The 24,264-nt window shown below is 35.7% G+C and overlaps 1 protein-coding gene across 2 annotated transcripts in view; it reads left to right on the plus strand.

Annotated features, from left to right (window-relative positions):
* The window catches only part of MTREX (Mtr4 exosome RNA helicase), a 135,429-nt gene that overhangs the window by 32,792 nt on the left and 78,373 nt on the right, over nt 1-24,264 (plus strand). For both annotated transcript variants that reach the window (XM_057540028.1, XM_057540027.1), the window contains exons 6-15: nt 3,352-3,526; nt 4,633-4,723; nt 12,910-13,034; nt 14,135-14,233; nt 14,645-14,747; nt 16,522-16,653; nt 17,958-18,037; nt 19,627-19,737; nt 21,292-21,393; nt 23,283-23,408. In XM_057540028.1, coding sequence (XP_057396011.1) covers nt 3,352-3,526; nt 4,633-4,723; nt 12,910-13,034; nt 14,135-14,233; nt 14,645-14,747; nt 16,522-16,653; nt 17,958-18,037; nt 19,627-19,737; nt 21,292-21,393; nt 23,283-23,408 — 1,144 coding nt within the window. The remainder of the gene's footprint in view (nt 1-3,351; nt 3,527-4,632; nt 4,724-12,909; nt 13,035-14,134; nt 14,234-14,644; nt 14,748-16,521; nt 16,654-17,957; nt 18,038-19,626; nt 19,738-21,291; nt 21,394-23,282; nt 23,409-24,264) is intronic.

A 24,264-nucleotide genomic window follows, 5' to 3' on the forward strand; every position in this document is an offset into this window, starting at 1 on the left:
CTGCTCCGTGGCATGTGGGATCTTCCCAGACCAGGGCTCGAACCCGTGTCCCCTGCATTAGCAGGCAGATTCTCAACCACTGCGCCACCAGGGAAGCCCAACAAATATTTTTTAGTATACTATTTTAATTCCTCTGTTGATTTTTTTTTTAGCTTTGAGTTATGTTTTTAGTGATTACTCTAGGGCTTACAGTATACATTTTTAACTAAATCACAGCCACAATTTCTGTAAAATATTGATACTTTGCTCTAATATTTCTTCCTCCTTTTTTTCTGCTATTTTTGTCACATGTATTTCAACTATATGTTATAAATCCAGTGTAATACAATGTTAAAATAATGTTTTTGCTTTAAACAGTCTTGTTTTTAAAAATATTAATTGAAAAAGAAGCACAAACCCTATACAGTCTTGTATTTACCCACATATTTATCATTTTTAGAACTCTATTCTTTTCTCTGTATTCGAGTTAAAGAATTTTTTAAGACTATTTCTTCTGGGGTTGATGTGTTAGCAGTGAATTTCCTCTGTTTTTATTTGGAAATGTCTTTATTTTGCTTTTATTTTTGAAAGGATAATGTCACTGAATATGTAATTCTGGGTTGACAGTTTTTTTTCTTTCACCATTGGATACTCATTCGGCTGACATTGTTTCATTCTACTCCATTATTTCCCATCAGAAGTAAGCCTTAATTATGGTATTCTCCTGTTATGTTTTGAGTTGTTTTTCTCTTGCTGCTTTGAAGACTTTCAGCAGTTTGACTATGTTTCTAGGTAAGATTCCACAGTTTTTCCTGCTTGGGTTCATTGTGCTTATGGTATGTATAATGTTTTTTTTTTTTTTTAAAGTTGGGCTTATCCTTTTTTATTTATTTATTTATTTATTTATTTATTTATTTATTTATTTATGGCTGTGTTGGGTCTTCGTTTCTGTGCTAGGGCTTTCTCTATTTGTGGCAAGCGGGGGCCACTCTTCATCGCGGTGCGCGGGCCTCTCACTATCACGGCCTCTCTTGCTGCGGAGCACAGGCTCCAGACGCGCAGGCTCAGTAATTGTGGCTCACGGGCCCAGTTGCTCCGCGGCATGTGGGATCTTCCCAGACCAGGGCTCGAACCCATGTCCCCTGCATTGGCAGGCAGATTCTCAACCACTGCACCACCAGGGAAGCCCGTATAATGTTTTTTAAAACAAATGTAGGAAGTTTTTTTATTGTTATTTTTTCAAATATTTATCTTGCGTCTTTCTCAGTTTGGAACTTATGTTTGGACACTTGGGGTTGTCGCATAGATCTTTGAGTGTCTGTTTATTTTTCTTCTATTTCTCTCTTTAGATTTGATAGTTTCTATTGATCTATCTTCATATTTAGATACTTTCTTCTGCCATCTCAGATCTTCTCTTGAGCCACCTAGTGGATTTTTCATTTCAATTATTGTACTTTTCATCTGTAGAGTTTTCACTTGGTTATGTTGTTATAGTTTCAGGTATCTGTTGAGATTGCCTGTTTGTTGAATCATTGTCCTATTTCCTTTAATTCTTAGAACATGGTTTCCTTACATTTTTTGGACCTGTTTGTTATAGCTTCTTTGAAGTCTTTGTCTGCTAAGTCCAACATCTGGGCCCACTCAGTTTCTCGTGACTGCTTCTTTTACTTAAGTATTGGTCACTTTCCTGTTTCTTTTTACATCTTCTAATTTTTTGTAGCATCTGTATATTTTCTCTTTCATGTATGTCTCTTACTATTCGTATTTGATCATGTTTGGACAACTTTTAATTTTTTAGTTGTTTATTTCACGGGGGGCATGGTTGGGATAAATTTTTTTTAAGTAATTAATTTATTTTTACTTATTTATTTATTTTTGGCTGCGTTGGGTCTTGGTTGCTGCACGCGCGGGCCTTCTCCAGTTGCGGCGAGCGGGGGCTACTCCTCATTGAGGTGCACAGGCTTCTCATTGCGGTGCACAGGCTTCTCATTGCATTGGCTTCTCTTGTTGCAGAGCATGGGCTCTAGGCACGTGGGCTTTAGCAGCTGTGGCACGTGGCTCAGCATTTGTGGCTCACAGGCTCAGCAGCTGGGGCACACAGGCCTAGCCACTCCGCGGCCTCTGGGATCCTCCTGGGCCAGGGATCGAACCCGTATCCCCTGCAATGGCAGGCGGATTCCTAACCACTGTGCCACCAGGGAAATCCCATATTTTTATTTCCGCAAATAGGTTATAAGCCTGTTGTGGATAGGAACTGTATCTTAAATAAGGAGGATCTACCATGCTGCTAAGTTTAGTCCTGATTTCGTGGTCTATTTTTAAATACTTAACTCTGCTGAATTTTCTTCAAAAAAGAAAAACTATATTGCATCCTATTAATCTCTGCAGAAGAATTATTGGAACCTGCCTTAATTTCCAGTCAAGGACAGACTTGATGGGACTTCCCTGGTGGTCCAGTGGTAAAGAATCCATCTTACAATGCAGGGGACGTGGGTTCTATCCCTGGTCATGGAACTAAGATCCCACATGCCACAGGGCAACTGAGCCTGCATGCCACAACTACCGAGCTCACACGCCTCAACTAGAGCCTGTGTGCCGCAAACTACAGAGCCCGTCTGGAACCCATGTGCCCTGGAGCCTCCACGCCACAACTAGAGAAGAGAAAATCCACACACCACAACTAGAGAGAAGCCTGGCACCGCAACAAAAGAAGCTGCATGCCTCAGCGAACATCCTGCGTGCTGCAACTAAGACCCAACACTGCCAAAAATAAAATTTAAATTTAAATAATAAATAAATCTTTAAAAAAGAAAAAGTTTGCTGACCAAAAAAAAGGTCAGAGATGTTTATTAAAAAAAAAAAAAAACGAAGGACAGACTTGATAACTAATACATGTGGGGAAAGAATACATATGGATTAACTTATTTGTGAAACTCAAAAAAACTCATTTTCCAGTATTTCCTAAATATTTATACTCTGTGTATGTATAAATTGACAGGCAGAGGCTCTGTAAACTTTTGGAGGCCCATCTAGAGAAACAAAGGTGTTTTACTTCCAAGGAATAGGGTAATAATAACCATTAGTAATCTATTGGTATTAGTAATTAAGTTACATTAACTCCAAGAGACCAGAGTTTCAAACGTTCTTATTCATTTAGACCACTATTCTTCAGATTTATCATCATTATTACTATTATTATAGTTTGTTGAAAGTAAATACAATAAGACATTAATATTCTGCAGAGTCTGTTTAAGATACGTAATTAGGGAAAGTTTGGACACAATTTATATATTAATAGAATTTTTAAAATCACATACTTCTAAAGCCATGGTTTTGTAAATTCTTTATTCTTATTTGTTTTCACATTTTTAGATATGCCATTGCATTGGCCTTAAGGGAAAAACAGCGTGTAATATTTACTAGCCCAATTAAGGCCCTGAGTAACCAGAAATACCGTGAAATGTATGAAGAATTTCAAGATGTTGGTCTGATGACTGGAGATGTTACTATTAATCCTACAGCATCTTGTCTTGTTATGACCACAGAGGTAATTTATATGGCGTCTCAATTTAATTAATTTTCCTTTTAATTAATGTGGCAATTCATTTAAAACAGCTAATGTTTTATTACTTGCTCTATATCGATAAAAATGTAACATTTTACTGTCTGAGTAGATTTACTTGAAAGGGATAGAGTTCATCTTAAAACAAGTTCTAGTAATTGAATTTAGTTGTAAATTACCAATATTTCTGCTATTTGTCATAATATAGATGCAGTTTTTTCTTCACAAAGTATTTTTAAAGGCGTATTGTCAGTGACATGAAAATAATTTGATGGTTTTGTATAATTTCAAGGATTTGAGTACATAGTTTCGAATATGTAGTGGCTCCTTGTTCTGTGTGATTTTTTTTTCTTCTGTATCTGAGTGTTGATACAAATAGATAACTAACTTTTAAAAAAATACCCAGTTATGTTTAGCTTCTTTCCATAATCACAGTTAAGTTTTGCATATCTTCATAACATCTTACACTTTGGACATTGTTAGCTGTCTTTACTAAGTACTTTTGTACATGCTTGAATTATATTCTTGCATTCTACAAAGACATGGTACACTAGAGAGCATAAATTAGCTTCTAGTTTTTAGAGTTACCCAAAAGCATTGCTCACTTTTCATCTTGGTGCCTAAAGTAAGTTTGTTTTCCATTCCCAAAACTTTCTTGCATCCGTGGAAGATTTCTTTAATTCAGAAATCAGAATAACGGTTGCTAGAAAGTATTCATATTGTTAAGATGAGGTAGAAAAAAATGGATATCAGTATAAGATCCATTGTGTTAGATAGAAGATAACTTCAAGTTATTCTCATATTCTAGCAAGTGTAGGTCTTGGCTTAAGTGCTGTACATGCAAGGAAGTGGCTTCTTATTCAAGATAATGGATATGGAGATGATAATTCTCTCCATGGATTATATCTGATTACTTACTTGAGAAATCATTTATTTTGGATTTGGGAAAGGAATATTATGTATTTAAGAAATATGTATCTCCCTAAAATTATTTTAATCGTTCCGTTAAAAAAGAATATCCAAAATTTCTTTTTAGAAAGAAGAGCTTTTGGTATGTCAGAATCCTGCTAAATCTTCTCCTTTTTCTTTAGATTTTGAGAAGTATGCTGTACAGAGGTTCTGAAGTTATGCGAGAAGTTGCTTGGGTCATATTTGATGAAATTCATTACATGAGAGATTCAGGTATATTCTGTAGTGTTGTTGAGATGTGAGCATGTATTTTATTTAAGAATGGCATTAGGTGGGGCGGAGTCAAGATGGCGTACTAGGAGGATGCGGAATTCGCGTCTCCTCACAACTAGGGCACCTACCAGGTACCAGTGGGGGACCACGGACACCTAAGGGACAGGAGGAAACCCCAGTGACCGTGTAGGATGTAGGGCGTTGGGGGAGTGAAGTGGGAGGAGAAGTGGAGGCAGGACAGGACTGGTGTCCCTGAGGGGCGGCTTGGGGAGGGGAAGGGATCCCATGCCCAACAGGGGAAATTGGGGAACCATTGGGAGGGCAGAGGATCAAAAGGGAGCATGTCCAGGTTTCCCCTGCCCAGTTGGACCCCCAGGAACTTGTTGAGATCCCGGGCCTGATCCTCTGCCCACCTAGTCTCCCTCCAGCCACGTGGGTCCTGAGGGAGTGGGAGGGAGGAAAGGGGGAGCAAAAGTAAAGGCCGGACTTCTGGGACGGCACCCCTGAGGGGTGGCTGGGGGAGAGAAGTAGTTTCTACACCCAGCAGGACCCACCCACGATTAGGGGTCCAGCGGCAATGGGGGAGACCCCAGGGGAGATGGTGGGGGAGGTGTGCGAAAGAACAGAAGGGAACGGGGCCAGTGCTTTCCCTGTCCACTTAGGCACCAGGAAGCCTTTTGTGCTCCCGGACCTAATACTCTGCCCTCGGAGCCTCCCATCTACAGCACAGAGCCCAAGCCCTGCCACTACACCCCCACCCAAGGCCCTACTTCTACACTCGGAGAACCCCTCCAACGAACTGGGCCTAAACCCCACCCACACACCCTCACTCAGTGCCCTACCTCCTAACTCCTGAACCCCACACTCCAGAGGCCCTCTTTTCGACTTGCTGCCTCTCCCCTTCTGCACAGGCCCCGCCCCACGCTCACCCCACCACCCACCTAGGTCCTGCCCCACCCTAAACCCTGCCACTTCCTAAGTTCCACCCCCTGCCTAAATTCCGCCTGCATAGCCAAGGCTTTTTTTTTTGTTTTCTTCCCATTTTTTTTCTTTTCCTTTTTCCTCTTTTAGATTGGGGTTCTGTTTTACGTTGTTGATTCATTGCTGTTGATTCTTCTATATTTTTATTTTTCCTAATCTTATTTTTCTAATTTTATTTTATTCTTTATACTTTGTTAGTGATAGCTCCTTTTGGCTTGTTACCCTCCCCCCCCTGCTTTTTTTTCCTTCTGCTGTGGTTTTATTTTACCTTGTTGCAGTTGTAACAATTATAGTTTTATTTTTCCTAATATACCTTTATCTTTCTGATTTTATTTTCTTTTTCATTCTTGATATTGTATTGCTCCTTTTTCTTTCTTTCCTTCTTCTTTTTTTTTTTTTTTTTTTTTCTGCACCACGAAGCTGGCAGGACCTTGGTTCCCAGGCCAGAGGTTGGGCCTGAGCTCCTGTGGTGGGAGCTCCAAGTCCAAACCACTGGACTAACAGAGAACTTCAGACCACAGTGAATATCAATCTGAGTGAGGCCTCCCGGAGGTGCTCATTGCAGCATCAGGAACCAGCTCTATCTAACTGCCTGCAAACTCCAGTGCTAGACTTCTCAGGCGAAACAACCACTAAGACAGGAATACAGCAGCACCCATCAAAAAAAAACGAAAAAAATGAAATATGTTACAGACGAAGGAGTAGGGTAAAAACCTACAAGACCAAATAAATGAAGATGAAATAAGCAGCCTATCTGAAAAAGAATTCAGAATAATAGCAAAGATGATCCAAAATCTCGGAAACAGAATGGAGAAAATACAAGAAACATTTAACAGGGACAGAGAAGAACTAAACAGCAGACAAATAGTGATGAACAACACAATTACTGAAATTAAAAATACTCTAGAAGGAATCAATAACAGAGTACCTGCAGCAGAAGAATGGATAAGTAAGCTAGAAGATAAAATGGTGGAAATAACTGCCAGGGAGCAGAATAAAGAAAAAAGAATGAAAAGACGTGAGGACAGTCTCAAGAGACCTCTGGGGCAACATTAAATGCACTAACATTCGAATTAGAAGGGTCCCAGAAGAAGAGAAAAAGAAAGGGACTGAGAAAATATTTGAAAAGATTATAGTCGAAAACTTCTCTAACATGGGAAAGGAAATAGTCAATCAAGTCCAGGAAGAACAGAGAGTACCATTGGGATAAACCCAAAGAGAGACACACTGAGACACATATTAAACAAACTATCAAAAATTAAATACAAAGTAAAAATATTAAAAGCAGCAAGGGAAAAACAACAAATAACATACAAGGGAATCCCCATAAGGTTAACAGCTGATTTTTCAGCAGAAACTCTGCAAGCCAGAAGGGAGTGGCAGGACATATTTAAAGTGATGAAAGGGCAAAACCTACAGCCAAGATTACTCTACCCAGCAAGGATCTCATCATATTCGATGGAGAAATTAAAACCTTTACAGATAAGCAAAAGTTAAGAGAATTCAAGACCACCAAACCAGCTTTACAACAAATGCTAAAGGAATTCTCTAGGCAAGAAACGCAAGAGAAGGAAAACACCTACAATAACAAACCCCAAACAATTAAGAAAATGGGAATAGGAACATACATATTGATAATTACCTTAAATGTAAATGGATTAAATGCTCCCACCAAAAGACACAGACTGGCTGAATGGATACAAAAACAAGACCCATATATAGGCTGTCTACAAGAGACCCACTTCAGACCTAGAGAAACATACAGACTGAAAGTGAGGGGATGGAAAAAGATATTCCATGCAAATGGAAATCAAAAGAAAGCTGGAGTAGCAATTCTCATATCAGACAAAATAGACTTTAAAATAAAGACTATTACAAGAAACAAAGAAGGACACTACATAATGATCAAGGGATCAATCCAAGAAGAAGATATAACAGTGTAAATATTTATGCACCCAACATAGGAGTACCACAATACATAAGGCAAATGCTAACAGCCATAAAAGGGGAAATAGACAGTAATACAACCATAGTTGGGAACTTTAACGTGCCACCACTTTGACCAATGGACAGATCATCCAAAGTGAAAATAAGGAAACACAAGCTTTAAATGGTACATTAAACAAGATGGGCGTAATTGACATTTATAGGACATTCCATCCCAAAGCAACAGAATACACTTTCAAGTGCTTATGGAACATTCTCCAGGATAGACCATATCTTGGGTCACAAATCAAACCTTGGTAAATTTAAGAAAATTGAAATCATATCAAATATTTTTTCCAACCTCAACGCTGTGGGACTAGATATCACTTACAGGAAGAAATCTATAAAAAATAGAAACACATGGAAGCTAAACAGTACACTAGTAAATAACCAAGAGATCACTGAAGAAATCAAAGAGGAAATCAAAAAATACCTAGAATCAAATGACAATGAAAACGCAACAACCCAAAACCTGTGGGATGCAGCAAAAGAAGTTTTTTTTTTTTAAACGTGATGATCCATTTATTTATTTATTTATTTATTTATTTATTTATTTATGGCTGTGTTGGGTCTTCATTTCTGTGCGAGGGCTTTCTCTAGTTACGGCAAGTGGGGGCCACTCTTCATCACGGTGCGCGGGCCTCTCACTATCGCGGCCTCTCTTGTTGCAGAGCACAAGTCCAGACGCGCAGGCTCAGTAATTGTGGCTCACGGGCATAGTTGCTCCATGGCATGTGGGATCTTCCCAGACCAGGGCTCGAACCCGTGTCCCCTGTATTGGCAGGCAGACTCTCAACCACTGCGCCACCAGGGAAGCCCAGCAAAAGCAGTTTTAAGAGGGACGTTTATAGCAATACAGTCCGACCTCAAGAAACAAGAAAAATCTCAAATAAACAACTTAATCTTACACCTAAAGCAATTAGAGAAAGAAGAACAAAGAACCCTGAAGTTAGCTGAAGGAAAGAAATCATAAAGATCGGAAATAAATGAAAAAGAAATGAAGGAAAGAGTAGCAAAGATCAATAAAACTAAAAGCTGATTCTTTGGCAAGATAAAGAAAATTGATAAACCATTAGCCAGAATCACTAAGAAAAAAAGGGAGAAGACTCAAATCAACAGAAATGAAAAAGGAGAAGTAACAACTGACAATGCAGAAATACAAAGGATCATGAGAGATTACTACAAGCAACTCTGCCAATAAAATGGACAACCTGGAAGAAATGGACAAATTCTTAGAAAAGTATAACATTCCGAGACTGAACCAGGAAGAAATAGAAAATATAAACAGACAATCACAAGCACTGAGACTGTGATTAAAAATCTTCCAACAAACAAAAGCCCAGGACCAGATGGCTTCACAGCCAAATTCTATCAAACATTTAGAGAAGAGATAACACCTGTCCTTCTCAAACTCTTCCAGAATATAGCAGAGAGGAACACTCCCAAACTCTTTCTACGAGGCCACCATCACCGTGATACCAAAACCTAATGAAGATGTCACAAAACTACAGGCCAACATCTCTGATGAACATAGATGCAGAATCCTCAGCAAAATACTAGCAAACAGAATCCAACAGCACATTAAAAGGATCATACACCATTATCAAGTGGGGTTTATCCCAGGAATGCAAGGATTCTTCAATATATGCAAATCAGTCAGTGTGATACACCATATTAACAAATTGAAGGACGAAACCCATATGATCATCTCAATAGATGCAGAAAAAGCTTTTGACAAAATTCAACACCCATTTATGATAAAAACTCTCCAGAAGAGAGGCATAGAAGGAACCTACCTCAACATAATAAAGGCTGTATATGACAAACCCACAGCCAACATCATTCTCAATGATGAAAAATTGAAACCATTTCCTCTAAGATCAGGAACAAGACAAGGTTACCCACTCTCACCACTATCATTCAACATAGTTTTGGAACTTTTACCCACAGCAATCAGAGAAGAAAAAGAAATAAAAGGAATCCAAATCAGAAAAGAAGTTAAACTGTCACTGTCTGCAGATGACATGATACTGTACATAGAGAATCCTAAAGATGCTACCAGAAAACTACTAGAGCTAATCAGTAAATTTGGTAGAGTAGCAGGATACAAAATTTATGCACAGAAATCTCTTGCATGCCTGTACACTAATGATGAAATATCTGAAAGAGAAATTAAGGAAGCACTCCCATTTACCATTGCAACAAAAAGAATAAAATACCTAGGAATAAACCTACCTAAGGATACAAAAGACCTGTATGCAGAAAATTACAAGACAGTGATGAAAGAAATTAAAGATACAAAGGGAGGGAGGCATATACTATGTTCTTGGATTGTATGAATCAACATTGTGAAAATGACTGTACTACCCAAAGCAATCTACAGATTCAGTGCAATCCCTATCAAACTACCAATGGCATGTTTCACGGAAGTAGAACAGAAAATTGCACAATTTGTATTGAAACACAAAAGATCCCGAATAGCCAAAGCAATCTTGAGAAAGAAAAACAGAGCTGGAGGAATCAGGCTCCTGGACTTCAGACTATACTACAAAGCTACAGTAATCAAGACAGTATGGTACTTACACAAAAACAGAAATACAGATCAATGGAACAGGGTAGAAAGCCCGGAGATAAACCCACGCACATATGGTCACCTTATCTTTGATAAAGGAGGCAAGTATATACAATGGAGAAGAGAGCCTCTTCAATAAGTGGTGCTAGGAAAACTGGACAGCTACATGTAAAAGAATGAAATTAGAACAATTCCTAAACCATACACAAAAATAAAATATATTAAAGACCTAAATGTAAGGTCAGACATTATAAAACTCTTAGAAGAAAACATAGGAAGAACATTCTGACATAAATCACAGTAAGATCGTTTTTGACCCACCTCCTAGAGAAATGGAAATAAAAACAAAAATAAACAAATGGGACCTAATGAAGCTTAAAAGCTGTTGCACAGCAAAGGAAACCATAAACAAGACCAAAAGACAACCCTCAGAAAAGGAGAAAATATTTGCAAATGAAGCAACTGACAATGGATTAATCTCCAGAATATACAAGCAGTTCATGCAGCTCAATATCAAAAAAAAAAACCCAATCCAAAAATGGGCAGAAGACCTAAATAGACATTTCTCCAGAGAAGATATACAGATTGCCAAGAAACACATGAAAAGATGCTCAACGTCACTAATTATTAGAGAAATGCAAATCAAAACTACAATGAGGTATTACCTCACACCGGTCAGAATGGGCATCATCAAAAAATCTACAAACAATAAATGCTGGAGAGGGTGTGGAGAAAAGGGAACCCTCTTGCACTGTTGGTGGGAATGTAAATTGATACAGCCACTGTGGAGAACAGTATGGAGGTTCCTTAAAAAACTAAATATAGAACTGCCATACGACCCAGCCATCCCACTACTGGGCATATACCTTGAGAAAACCATAATTTAGAAAGAGTCATGTACCACAATGTTCATTGCAGCACTATTTACAATAGCCAGGACATGAAAGCAACCTAAGTGTCCATCGACAGATGAATGGATAAAGAAGATGTGGCACGTATATACATTGGAATATTACTCAGCCATAAAAAGAAACGGAATTGAATTATTTGTAGTGAGGTAGATGGACTTAGAGTGTCATACAGAGTGAAGTAAGTCAGAAAGAGAACAAATTCTGTATGCTAACACATATATATGGAATCTAAAAAAAAAAATGGTTCTGAAGAACCTTGGGGCAAGACAGGAATAAAGACACAGAGGTAGAGAATGGACTTGAGGACATGGGGAGGGGGAAGTGTAAGCTGGGACAAATAGAGAGAGTAGCACTGACATATATACAGTACCAAATGTAAAATAGATAGCTAGTGGGAAGCAGCTGCATGGCACAGGGAGATCAGCTTGGTGCTTTGTGACCACCTAGAGGGGTGGGATAAGGAGGGTGGGAGGGAGATGCAAGAGGGAGGGGATATGTGGCTATACATATGCATATAGATGATTCACTTTGTTATGCAGCAGAAGCTAACAGCACTAAATCGTACTCCACTAAAGATGTTAAAAAAAAAAAAGGCATTAGGAATTTTGAACAAGTAGTTGTTGATCTTCCATGTGAGTAGAGTTCTCATAAACTAATTTGTGGATAACGTGATGTGATATTTCCAGTAGGATCTCATTCAGTTACAGCTTCTTAAAATAACTTCTGGGTAGAAAATGCAAATTCACATTTTAAAAATGGAATTAAAATTAGTTCCCTTTAAGAGAGAGCTCTCTAGTATAACTAATGTTAAAGAATTTCCAAAATTTGTAGCCTACAAGGTTAACGTTCTTGATTTTTATTTATTTTTTTTAAAAAACTAAGTGCATGTTTATGGGAAAAAATAAAAGGATTATGAAATAAAAATGAGCAAAATATTTATCCCTTTACTTGAACTATTGCATTACTGTAATGGAAAAAGTAAGTTTACTTGGAATTTGGGGTGGAACTTGGAGGGTGAAAGTTAACAAACACATTTAAAAGTTAAATGTTTAGTATGTACACACTTAAAGCTTAGTTTTTATTTGAATTAAAGCAGTGAGTTAACCTGTATTCATAGTGAACGTAATGCAGTTTAAGAAATCATTTACCCTTTTTAAAAATTTCACTTTTGTGAAATTCATAAGATTAGGTTCTAAACAGAGTTATTTTGGTTTTTAAATCATGAATCCTGTATTGATTTGTTCATTTATGAGAGTGAAATTCTCACACGGATTTTTCCTTTTTTTTTTCCATCTGACTTATAGTTTTGTTTATCAAATCTTTCTGTCATCTCTGGAGATGATGATGGTAATTTAGATGAATGATGCTATATGCTGTAGTAATGGTGTTTCTTTGAAATTCGTTACTGTGACTTTCTATAAGCCAACAACTTCTGCTTCTCTAAGTGAGATGGAAATACTATTTCCATTGTCCTGGGACTCTTGTTAGGCTGTTTGAACAGGATTCAGTTTGGCACTGCTTTTTTGCAGGCTGTTATTTCAGAGTACATTGTGTTTATAGTGGTTTAGTCTACTGACTTTCTACTAGATGAATTCATGGTTAGAACTAAAGTAGTTTACAGTAAGGGTCTGTGGCTAAAAATTTCCTTGTGCAACATGGTCTGTATTTCTAATTATTGAGCTTGAGAGAAAATAATCAAGTGACATTGAATTCCAAGGTGTATTTGTATTTTTCAGAGCGTGGTGTTGTATGGGAAGAAACTATTATTTTGCTTCCTGATAATGTTCACTATGTCTTTCTTTCGGCTACTATTCCAAATGCTCGGCAGTTTGCTGAATGGATTTGCCACTTACATAAACAGGTATTTTCTTTCCCTTTTTTGATGTTTTCAATATTTAAAATGTTACAAGTTGGCCTTACTATATCCTGTACTTTCTTTCCTGATGCTGCCTAGAATAAAGAAGACATTTTAATGTGAAACTACTTTTTAAATCGAGCAAGCTTATCAAAATCAACCGACTAATTTTTTTATAAGTGTGAATTTTCTGAGTCCCATCTCAAACCCAATACATCAAAATCTCTGGGAGTAGGGTCTTGGGTTTTGAAATCTTTAACTTTTAAACGCTCCCAAATTGATCATGATGACCTACCAGGTTTGGAAACTACTCTATCTATTCATACAATGAACCACGAGTACACAGTAGAGAATTTTCTCTAAGACCTCGGTACTGGGAAAAAGCTGGGCATTTCCTGAGAGTGTGATTTGATTGTTCTCATGTGAACGCAGACTTTTTACTGACTGTATTTCCTTTTTGCTTTTCTAGTCTAATTTTAGCAGCATTAAAGGACCTTATAACAAGCTTTTGTTCATGTGTACTAAATTTATTCTTGATTTTATTTTTCTGCCCTTATTTTTCCTTTATACCAGAATGCTGACAAATTTATTTTTTATCCATTTATAAGCTCTCTAATGGTATTTTTGTAACATCCATGTTGCTTCTGTAGGATAGAAACACAGTGGATCTTCTGGAGGAGTTAGATCAACCTGCTGTTTTAGTAAGGCTTTGAAAAGTCTCTGTGGGCTAGAAAAGTTCCATTTTACCTCAGGGAGCATTCTGTGTCACCATTACTGCTGCTACAGAGAAATTGAAGTCTTCTTTAATTATGGCATCACAGGTCTAGGGTATGGATCCAAGATCATATGGAAACTCAAATCATGTATTGCTACTTATCCCTGGTTAGGGAATTAGTAAAATTGAACAGATGGTAGTATAATTTGATAGACCTCATTTTTCCCCCTTTTTCTCTTCCTGACTTAAGGGTTTTTTTAAAAAACTTTTTTCTTTTTGAAATGTTGAATTCAAAAGTTTGTCTCCTTAAGGTCTGTTAGGTATGTCATATACATAGTATTATTTTGAAGAAATAAAATACATGGTTAATTACTTTTCTTTGTTTTTACAGCCTTGTCATGTAATTTACACAGATTATCGGCCTACTCCGTTACAGCACTACATTTTTCCAGCAGGGGGAGATGGTCTGCACCTTGTGGTTGATGAAAATGTAAGGGAGTAATAATAATTCTTATATCTATAATATCATACTTTGCTGTTTATACCCATTTTTCTTTAAACTAGAGAAGAATGGCAGAGATCTGTTTTTTTTCTTAAGTAGTTTTGTGGTCCAGAGTTATTGTTGGTTTTTTGTGTATGTATTTTTATCTCAAAAATTATATTTAAGACTCGTATTTTTTAATGCATGAATTAGATTTCCTTCCTTTTCCAGTATTTTTTAAATGCCTTGAGAATAAGGGGCTCTGGACATGTTTCAGGTATCTTATGTTTTGCTTTTCCCAGTTATATTATTATATTAAATTATTTATTATTTGAGGAAGCTTTGTTTTGAGGTATGAACAAATATTTGCATTATGATTAGGTGTTAATGAAGTTACATAGAAAAATTTTGTGATTCCAGGGTGACTTCAGAGAAGATAATTTTAATACTGCGATGCAGGTACTTCGAGATGCTGGTGATTTGGCAAAAGGAGATCAGAAGGGGAGAAAAGGAGGAACAAAGGGTAATTTGGAACTTTGTTTTAAGAGAATTTTACATGTAAATTGTGTTTTCAAATTACATTTTTGGGTTTTTTTTATTTAACTTTTTCGCCTCAGGGAGCTGTATAAAGATCTAGATAGTGTATGATAAAATTGGATGAATAAAGGTTTAATCTCTTTTTCCTCTATGACATTTACTGAGATATAGTTCATATACAATTCACCCATTAAAGTATACAATTCAACAGTTATTAGTACATTCACAGAATTATGCAGCCATCACCACAGTTTTTTTATTGAGATACAATTCACGTATCATAGAAGTCACAATTTTTAAGGGTACAATTAAGTGGATTTTAGTATATTCACAAAATTGTGCAACTACTATCTAATTCTAGAACATTTTCATTAACTCAACAAGAAACCCCATACCCATGAGCAGTCATTCTTCATTTACTCCCAACCTCTTCCCCACCACCCCTCAGCCTTAGGCAATCCCTAATCTACTTTCTATTTCTATTTTCCTTTTCTAGACATTTCATATAAATGGAATCATGAATGATATATGTGGTGTTTTGCAACTTAGCTTGTTTTCAAGGTTCATCCATGTTATAGCATATGTCAGTACTTCATTCTTTTTTATGGTCAAATAACATTCCATTGTATGATTTTAACACATTTTATTTATTCATTCTTTTTTTTTTTTTTGAACCATCTTTTTCCCTTTATTTATTTATTTTATTTATTATTTTATGGCTGTGTTGGGTCTTCGTTTCTGTGCGAGGGCTTTCTTTAGTTGCGGCAAGTGGGAGCCACTCTTCATTGCGGTGCGCAGGCCTCTCACTATCGTGGCCTCTCTTGTTGCGGAGCACAGGCTCAGTAGTTGTGGCTCACGGGCCTAGTTGCTCCGTGGCATGTGGGATCCTCCCAGACCAGGGCTCAAACCCGTGTCCCCTGCATTAGCAGGCAGATTCTCAACCACTGCACCACCAGGGAAGCCCCTATTTATTCATTCTTCATGAACAGTTAGGTTGTTTTCAACTTTTTGATTGTTGTGACTAATGCTGCTGTAAACATTTGTGTACTACAAGTTTTTGTGTGAACGTGTTTTCTCATGAGAATATACCTAGTGCAATTGCTGAGTCATGTGATAATTCTATGTTTAACCTTTTCAGTAACTGCCAAGTTATTTTCCAAAGTGTCTGCCCCATTATACATTGTCATCAGAAGGATATGAGGTATCCATTTCCTCCACATCCTTGCCAGTACTTTACTGTAGCCTGTCTATTTGATTATGGTCATCCTAGTACGTATGAAGTCATATCTCAGTGTGGTTTTTATTTATATTTCTCTGTTGGCTAATGAAGATCCTGTACTTACTGGCCATTTGTTTATCTGTGGAGAAATATCTATTCAAATCCTTGGCCCATTCAAAAATTACATTGTCTTTTTGTTGTTGACTTGTAAGAATTCTTTTCTACTCTGGATACTAGACCTTTATTAAATATCTGATGTGTAAATATTTTTTTCCATTCTGTGAGTTAGGGTTATCTTTATTGTTGGTGTCTGTTGAAGTACAAAAGTTTTAAATTTTGGTGAAATCCAGTTTATCAGGTTTTTTTTTCTTTTGTGGCTTATGCTTTTGGTATCATATCTAAGAGTGCTTTGCCTAACCCAACATCATGAAGGTTTACTCCTATATATTTTTTAAGAGTTTTGTAGTTTTAGATTTTACATTTAAGTCTATAATCCATTTTGAGTTAATTTTTGGATATGGTTTATGTACCTTTTTTGCAGGACCATCAAATGTGTTCAAGATTGTGAAGATGATTATGGAAAGAAACTTTCAACCTGTAATTATTTTCAGTTTTAGTAAGAAAGATTGTGAAGCCTATGCACTTCAAATGACCAAATTAGATTTCAACACAGGTACTATATAATTTCAGTATAGTTTTAATGTTATGTGAAAATTAGTGTAAATATATTTCTGGTAAGACATTTTTGTGTATTGCTAGAATTTGCAGTTCACCTTACAGTTACAGCAGTAGTTACATCACATTTGTAAAAGCTTTAAGGTCCTCAATTTATCATTTCTTTTCCTTTCTTCAGTCTTCTTTTATTGGAAGGTAAGTATAATACATTGTTCTATATAAGACCCAAAGACCCCTAGTAAGAAATATTAGACTCATACCTTCTTATACTGCATTGCCATAGCTCTTTGGTTATTGTGGTTTTCTGTCTGATTACTTAAGGTTAGTCTCTTGGTCAGACTACCTTCTGTTATGTTTCATTCTTCTAGAAATCCAAACAGGGAAGACCTGCCCGTGTACCTAACTGTGGTATAATTTTTGAATAAAGTAAAATAACTTCTAGCAAATGAATATATTATTCTCATGTATTAACTGTAAATGTAACCATTTAAAAGTCACACAGCTAGATAGTAGCATAGCCTAGGCAAAAATTGCAGCATGCCAAATACCAACCCAGTTGTCATTCATTTCAGCCTTTTACATATCTAATCCTGTGCAGTGAGAAGTAAATAATATCTTCAGTTGTGCAGAATCAAATTTCAGTTGTCTTGTTTTCTTTATCAAGGCACAGAACTAATCCCATGATTTTAAAGCTAATTTTTACTTATCCATGGGTAAAAAATAACCAATGACAGATAACCCATATACCCTCCTAAAGCCAATAATATTTTATTTTTTTTGACTGAGTGAATTGCTCTACTTAGAAATGTTTTCTTATAACTACCAGTGCTGTATGTGCTTGATGTTGCAGGGTTTTATATTGATAAAGTCAACAAATATTTATTGACAAATAGTCACTTTATAAAAAGGCAGTGTAATGGTTAAGAGCATAGTCTTTGGAATTGTTCATGTAACAGTTAATACCAATGCCCATTATTTGCTCTATGCCTTACTTTCTTTAATAGTGAGAAATAATAATCCCTGTGTCCTGTAATTTTTTGACTTAAATAGATACCTAGCGTAGTTACTATTACTGCTTTTATAAGATAGTACTTTCATTCGTGGACTAACTCTGCTAGATCTGTTTTGAAAGGCAATGAATTTTATTAAATAATTATGTAGAAAATTTGATCTACTTTACCTTCTGCCTATCTTAAATCGTGAGTCTTTTACTCTTTATAGACTCTTATTCTTTGCTGTGTGTGAAATTTGTTATCACTGACTCATTTAGATACTTATATACACTTGGGTTTTCTCTCTTAGATGAAGAAAAGAAGATGGTTGAAGAAGTATTCAGTAACGCAATTGACTGCTTGTCGGATGAAGATAAAAAGCTCCCTCAGGTGTGTGTTTAATGTCATTAAGTAGACTGTGGCTATTTACAGATAGTATATATTCACTTTGTATTTCCTGGATTTGTTGCTATATTATATATTGCACTGTTTGCACACTGCAATAAATATGTTGCATTGTGCACTGAAATGATACCTTGATTCTTATTTTGAACTTCTAAGAAGGTGACAAAAGGAAACATTTGCTGCCTTAAAGAACCTTTTCTCTGAAAGCTAGCATGATCTGGAAATTACTGCTTCTGTTTCTAATACTACAAAATTTTTAATGCTAATTTTAAGTCAGTGAATTTCTTAATTCATAAGTCTACCAAACAAAACAATAGAGCAAACCTAAGTTTAGTGAGAAATTTGATTTCTACTTTGCTTTAATTAATTAAAGTGTTTTTTTTCTTTTGACTATTAGAATTGCCTTAGGAGTTCTAAAATATACTGATGCCTTGTTGCCACTCCAGAGATTCTGATTTAATTGTCTCGCGTGTGTCCTGTTCATTAGAATCTTTCAGAAACTCCCCTGGTTGGTCTAATGTGCATCCGAAACTGAGAACTAATGCTTTAGCCCAACCTAATACTATATGAAAGTTTTATTTTGTGAAAAGAAAAATTGGAAGGTCATACTCTGCTTACAGATGATTGCTTTGATTTGTGTGGGATTTATGATAAGACTGCAATTGCATGTTTCTTGGTATTTAAAATGGTATTTAATTTATGAAATCTTATAGTAATTTTTCTTTCCAGCTGAATTATTAGTATCTAAGGGCTGAGCCATGTCTTTATACATCTTTGTTATCCTAGCACACTTCTAATAGTAAAATTTAATGGCATTTAATAGTGTTAATGAGAATGAACTCTTCAGTAATTCATTTGTTTTTAGATAAAGTACATATTTATATTAAATATGCTTTACAGTTATTTATTTTCTTCTGGTTTGAGTTGGCCAGTATTTTTTTTTTTTTTAATTTATTTATTTTGGCTGCATTGGGTCTTCGTTGCTGTGCACAGGCCTTCTCTAGTTGTGCCGAGTGGGGGCTACTCTTCATTGTGGTGCACGGGCTTCTCACTGCGGTGGCCTCTCTCGTTGTGGAGCACGGGCTTTAGAGCGCAGGCTCAGTAATTGTGGCTCACGGGCCCAGTTGCTCCACGGCATGTGGGATCTTCCTGCACCAGGGCTCGAACCCGTGTCCCCTGCATTGGCAGGCGGATTCTTAACTACTGCGCCCCCAGGGAACTCCTGGCCAGTATTTTTTAAGTTTATTTCGTGCAGATGCAAACTTTGCTGTCATAACCTTTAATTTTTTTAGAGGAGATGAAGTGATGCTGGAAAATTTGAGGAAGCAAAACATTTATAAAGTTTATTTAAACATGCCTTTCATATTAAAGCTAGGATAGAATTATATTGTGTTTTAAGTTTAATAATTTGTGGGAATATGGGTTTGGTTTCTAGTTTTTCTGGGAAAGTTATATAACATTTCTTTAAACAGCATTCTTTCTTGATTACCCATTTTTCTTAATTTTGTTAGTTTCACATTTTAAAAGTTCTTTTCCTCACGTCTTTTTAAAAATAAAATTGAATCCAATCGCAGGTTGAACATGTACTTCCTCTCTTGAAGCGGGGGATTGGTATTCACCATGGTGGTTTACTTCCTATTTTGAAAGAAACTATAGAAATTCTCTTTTCTGAAGGATTGATAAAGGTATGATTTTATTTTATTTATTATGCCCTAAAATTGTGTTGTGTGAGCAATTTGAAAGTTATCAAGAACACTGTTTGTAGGCAACTTTTTTTTTTAATTGTTACTGTTTTTTAAGTAAGTCGAACAGAATGGCTTAGGTAATGAACTTATTTTTGTATACAGTGTTATACTTCATAAATTTTGGACTATAGGTAAAAGTCATTTGTTTCTCTTCCTAGTTTTAAAGTAAGAAATGGTATCATTACTGAATACAGTGTAGAATTTTCCAGAATGTGCTGTTTAATTTTCAGACCTGAAGTTGATACTGTAAGTGGACTCCATTCTGTATACAGATTAAAAGGACTAGTTTAGAAAAGACAAGGAGAATTGCTGTTTAGACTTATGAAAGAGTTTTTAGGATGTTCTCATTTAAACCAAAGAGAGTCTGATTTAATTTTTAATATTATGTCGATGTCTGTACCCAGTAATGGGATGTTGAAAATGGGAAACAACTCCAAAATATAGTTGTAAGCCTTTATATGACTCATAAATTATTTAATGTTTAAAAATCAGATTAGAGATTTGTCATGAGAACTTCAGCACTAACTAGGATATTTAAAAGAAACTTACTCACCCTAAAGACCATACTTGAGGTATTTTAGGTAAAGAATTGGTCACTATTTGTACCTGGGTCCTGGTAAGGTCCTGTTGATGTCCTCATATAGATTGCATGTTTTGTTGAGACCCATTTGAAAGAATCTTTTAAGTGATACTTGTGGATTGTAGAATTCAAATAGAATAACTGTACATAAAGTGAAAAATTAAAGACCACCATTGCCCTTCACTTTCTAGAAATATCCACTAGGATACATACAAATAATATTTGATTTAGTTTGTAAACAAAAGTGATTATATTACCCATGTTATTCAATTTCGTCATATGCATTGCTATTCATTCTTTTTAACAGATGAATAGCATTCTGTTAAGTTGATGAAATAAAGTGTTTTTATATTGTTACCTATGGATGAAAATTTAGATTATTTAACAGTACTTCAGTGACTTAACTTGTACACATACCTTTGTGTGCTCTTTGTTGGTAAAGTCTTAGATGTGAACATGAAGTGCCACTGATTTTGATCTCCCCTCAGAGATTTTAAAGGTGTCTCTAAAACCACTGCATCATCAATGAAGAAACCAGGAAATGTGACTGTGTTTAGAAAAATATTCTCCAGCTTAATAATGCTTTGTCCATTAGACCAGTAGTAGTCTCTCCAAGTTATCACCACTGGAATTACAGAAAGAAAGACTATTTTCCCTCAATTAAAAAATTTCTGCAATGCAAGGGACATTAAATATTATAAATTTACTATAATATACATAATTATGTGTCAATTTAATAATTTTGTATATAAAATACTGAAATACACCTGGGGTAGCATGTCTTATTTTTGTAGAATTTCATTAACAACTAATTTTTAAAATTAATGATTTATTTATACTTGAGTAATTTATTAATGAAACTAGTTTTTCAGTTTAAAATACGTGTTTAATTGTATAATTATTTATTCATTTAGGCCTTATTTGCCACTGAGACTTTTGCTATGGGGATTAACATGCCAGCTAGAACTGTTTTATTTACAAGCGCCCGAAAATTTGATGGGAAGGATTTCCGATGGGTAAGTAAAATAATTCATATATTGAAATAACTTTTAACTTCAGTTGTTTTACCTAAGGTGATTTTGGCTCATGTAGTCTTTGAGATTTTCAGTTCTAAATACTTTAAAACTTGTACCTGAGCTAATATGAGAAGTTCATCAAAGTTTAATTTCAGATCCTTTGTATTTCTATCCTTTAGCCAAAAACAAAAACCAAAAACTACTTTAGGTGAAAGAGTTTGGTGATGAGGGATAAGTGTGCAGATGAGTCATGAATGCTTTTAATGCATTTAAAATACGTCTAGAATTTTTATTTCTTCAAATTTTAAGTTATTTAAAGCACCTTTACTGTAGTGGCTACAGTTGTAGCTCACTGTTTTACTCTTTAGGTTTAAAATAGAGATTTTTTTTTTAATAGGTTTGCACATATGTCTTTTCTAAGGCAAAAGTTGGGATCATGAGTGAAATGGTGAATTGGAGTAAAAATAAATCCTTAATCCAGAAGCAAGTAATCGCTTCTTACCAAACTTAAACTATGGGCCTAGAGCTATGGTAGATACTAAGAATGCTAAATTTAAAACAAAACCAAACTAATCCCTACTGTGAAGAGACTTAGTGCAGGTGGAAGTTTATTTTATGGGCTCTGAGAAGTATGTATAGGAAGAATAGAACACAAGAAAAGAAGTCACTTGTATATAAGTGGTCAGGGAGGCGTCATAGAGAAGGCCTCTAGGTTTTGAGAAGGCCTTAAAGTTTTGAGAATGCCTCAGAAACTTTCTGTAACTTGTGACTTTTTTAAGTCAAAAGAAGATTATTTCATGTAGAATATAATTTTTAATTGCAACGTGGATAAAGTCTTCCATATGTTTTATATTTTAAGTTAATGTAAATTTTAAAATTCTTCATCATCAGTTTAAAATTACTTAATTCTTTGAATAAAACTGATGCTACAAGAAAACAAATAAATAAGTTTTTCGTGACTTTACATGCTCCTTGGCATCCAGTGGACCCCAGGGAAGGGTATGTAGTAAAGCGGGTAATTGAATTTAAGAAAACAACCATTTCTTGATGATTCAAGATCCTAATTATGAAATCTAAAAATCATAATGTGTCAAAATGTAACGATGACCTTGAGCGCTGTTGAGATTTTATTGGACTGCCTTTTTGAAATGTTCTTTTCTGATCTTTAAGGTTGGTCCCAGGTCGTTAGGTCTGTTTTTGATGCTATCAGTAATATGCCTTCTAGTAGCACAGTGGTTTGTAACTCTTCTTGAGTCAGACATTTTTTGAGAGTCCGAACACGCTGGACCCTTTCCACAGGAAAAAAGTATACATGTACTTAGAGATAAAACTTTGCCCAGTGTTCAGGTGGTTCAGTTTTACCCTTAAAGACTATGCATGGGAGACTTACTAACTTTTCTCCCTTAGGTGGTTCTTAGTGATGAATGGACTCTTCTGAATGCCAAGGACATACACTGAGAAAATAGAAATTGTGCTTTTTGTGTGTGTTGATTTTTATATTAATCTCATTTGGAAATTAAGAAAATTTGTTATAATCAAGACAGAATTGGTATTTAATAGAGTTTGGGTCATTGTTTGCTTTCTTAAACTTTCCTGTTTTCCAGAATATATAGTTCAAAGATATCTTTTATGCCATTGAATTAGCCAGTATTTCTCTATAGCTATTTGATCATTTTGGAGCTAAAATTTAGTTTTGCAACATTATTCTTAAGTGTTTTGCATTTTTGTCTTTTTACTTAAACTTTCCTAAAAGTTCATGTTTTTAATCTTGTTTCCTTTCTTGGAATGTGTAGCTTGTGCTTGTGAACTTTATGATAAGAATAATTTTAAGAATATGTTTTTCACTAGGTTTTCTCCTAAGCTTTTCATTTTTAATTATGTTCATTCAGATTTCCTCTGGTGAATACATTCAGATGTCTGGTCGTGCTGGAAGGAGGGGAATGGATGACAGAGGAATTGTAATTCTTATGGTAGATGAAAAGATGAGCCCAACGATTGGAAAACAACTACTTAAGGTAACAAGTTAAGCTTCTGTGCCTTCACCAGGAATTTGAGAAACATACTTCAGGACCACATTGAAATTAATTGTGTCAGTTCAAGTACCTCTCTGAGTAGATGAGTTAATTTACTGAGCTATCTGGGCTTAGGAAGGTGGAAGAGGGTAACTGCTCAAATTGCTGATACTTTGTACCCTACTTTCTGTTCTAATAGGAAAAGAGTAAGTCGTGCAGTGGAGGGGATGGAGATCTGCAGAGGGCAGAAATGTTTACTTTGCCCTCCAAATTTGAGATACCTCTATATTTGCCCACTCGACTGCACAAACCACTTCTCACCTATCAGCGCAGGAAGTAGGGCAGATATTATCAGTATTATGCACAGTTATCTTCCTATACCTTTGCAAGCCCAGATAGCTTAATAAATTAATTCTATAATCTACCATTCTAATTCATCCTGTTGCGAGATTATAATATCCCAATAATAAATTTAAATTTATAAGCTTTATTTCAAATTAACCTTTTGCTTGCTTAGTATTTGTGTTTTGGATTGTCTAAGATTTTTGTTTTATTTTGAAGAGCTTCTCAAAGAAGTTTGACCTGCCTGATTGCTTTCCTTCTCCTTCTCCATGTATTGATAGTAAGGAATTATTAAGCATATCCATAGAGAACACTGTCAATAAGATAGGAAACTTAACATGAATTAAAGTATAAAATTAACTGCCAGCTGATTAGCTACTTAAAATAAATCTTCGAAACATGTTAAGACGTGCATAGGTCAGTATCTCTGAAATATACTGTGTTCAACTTCTAAGACTTAGAAACTGCATGGAGAATTTGAGATATGGTTGTAGGAAGCCTGGTATGCTGAAGCAAA

Source organism: Balaenoptera acutorostrata, chromosome 2, assembly GCF_949987535.1.
Source record: "Balaenoptera acutorostrata chromosome 2, mBalAcu1.1, whole genome shotgun sequence".
NCBI classification, from domain to species: Eukaryota; Metazoa; Chordata; class Mammalia; order Artiodactyla; family Balaenopteridae; genus Balaenoptera; species Balaenoptera acutorostrata.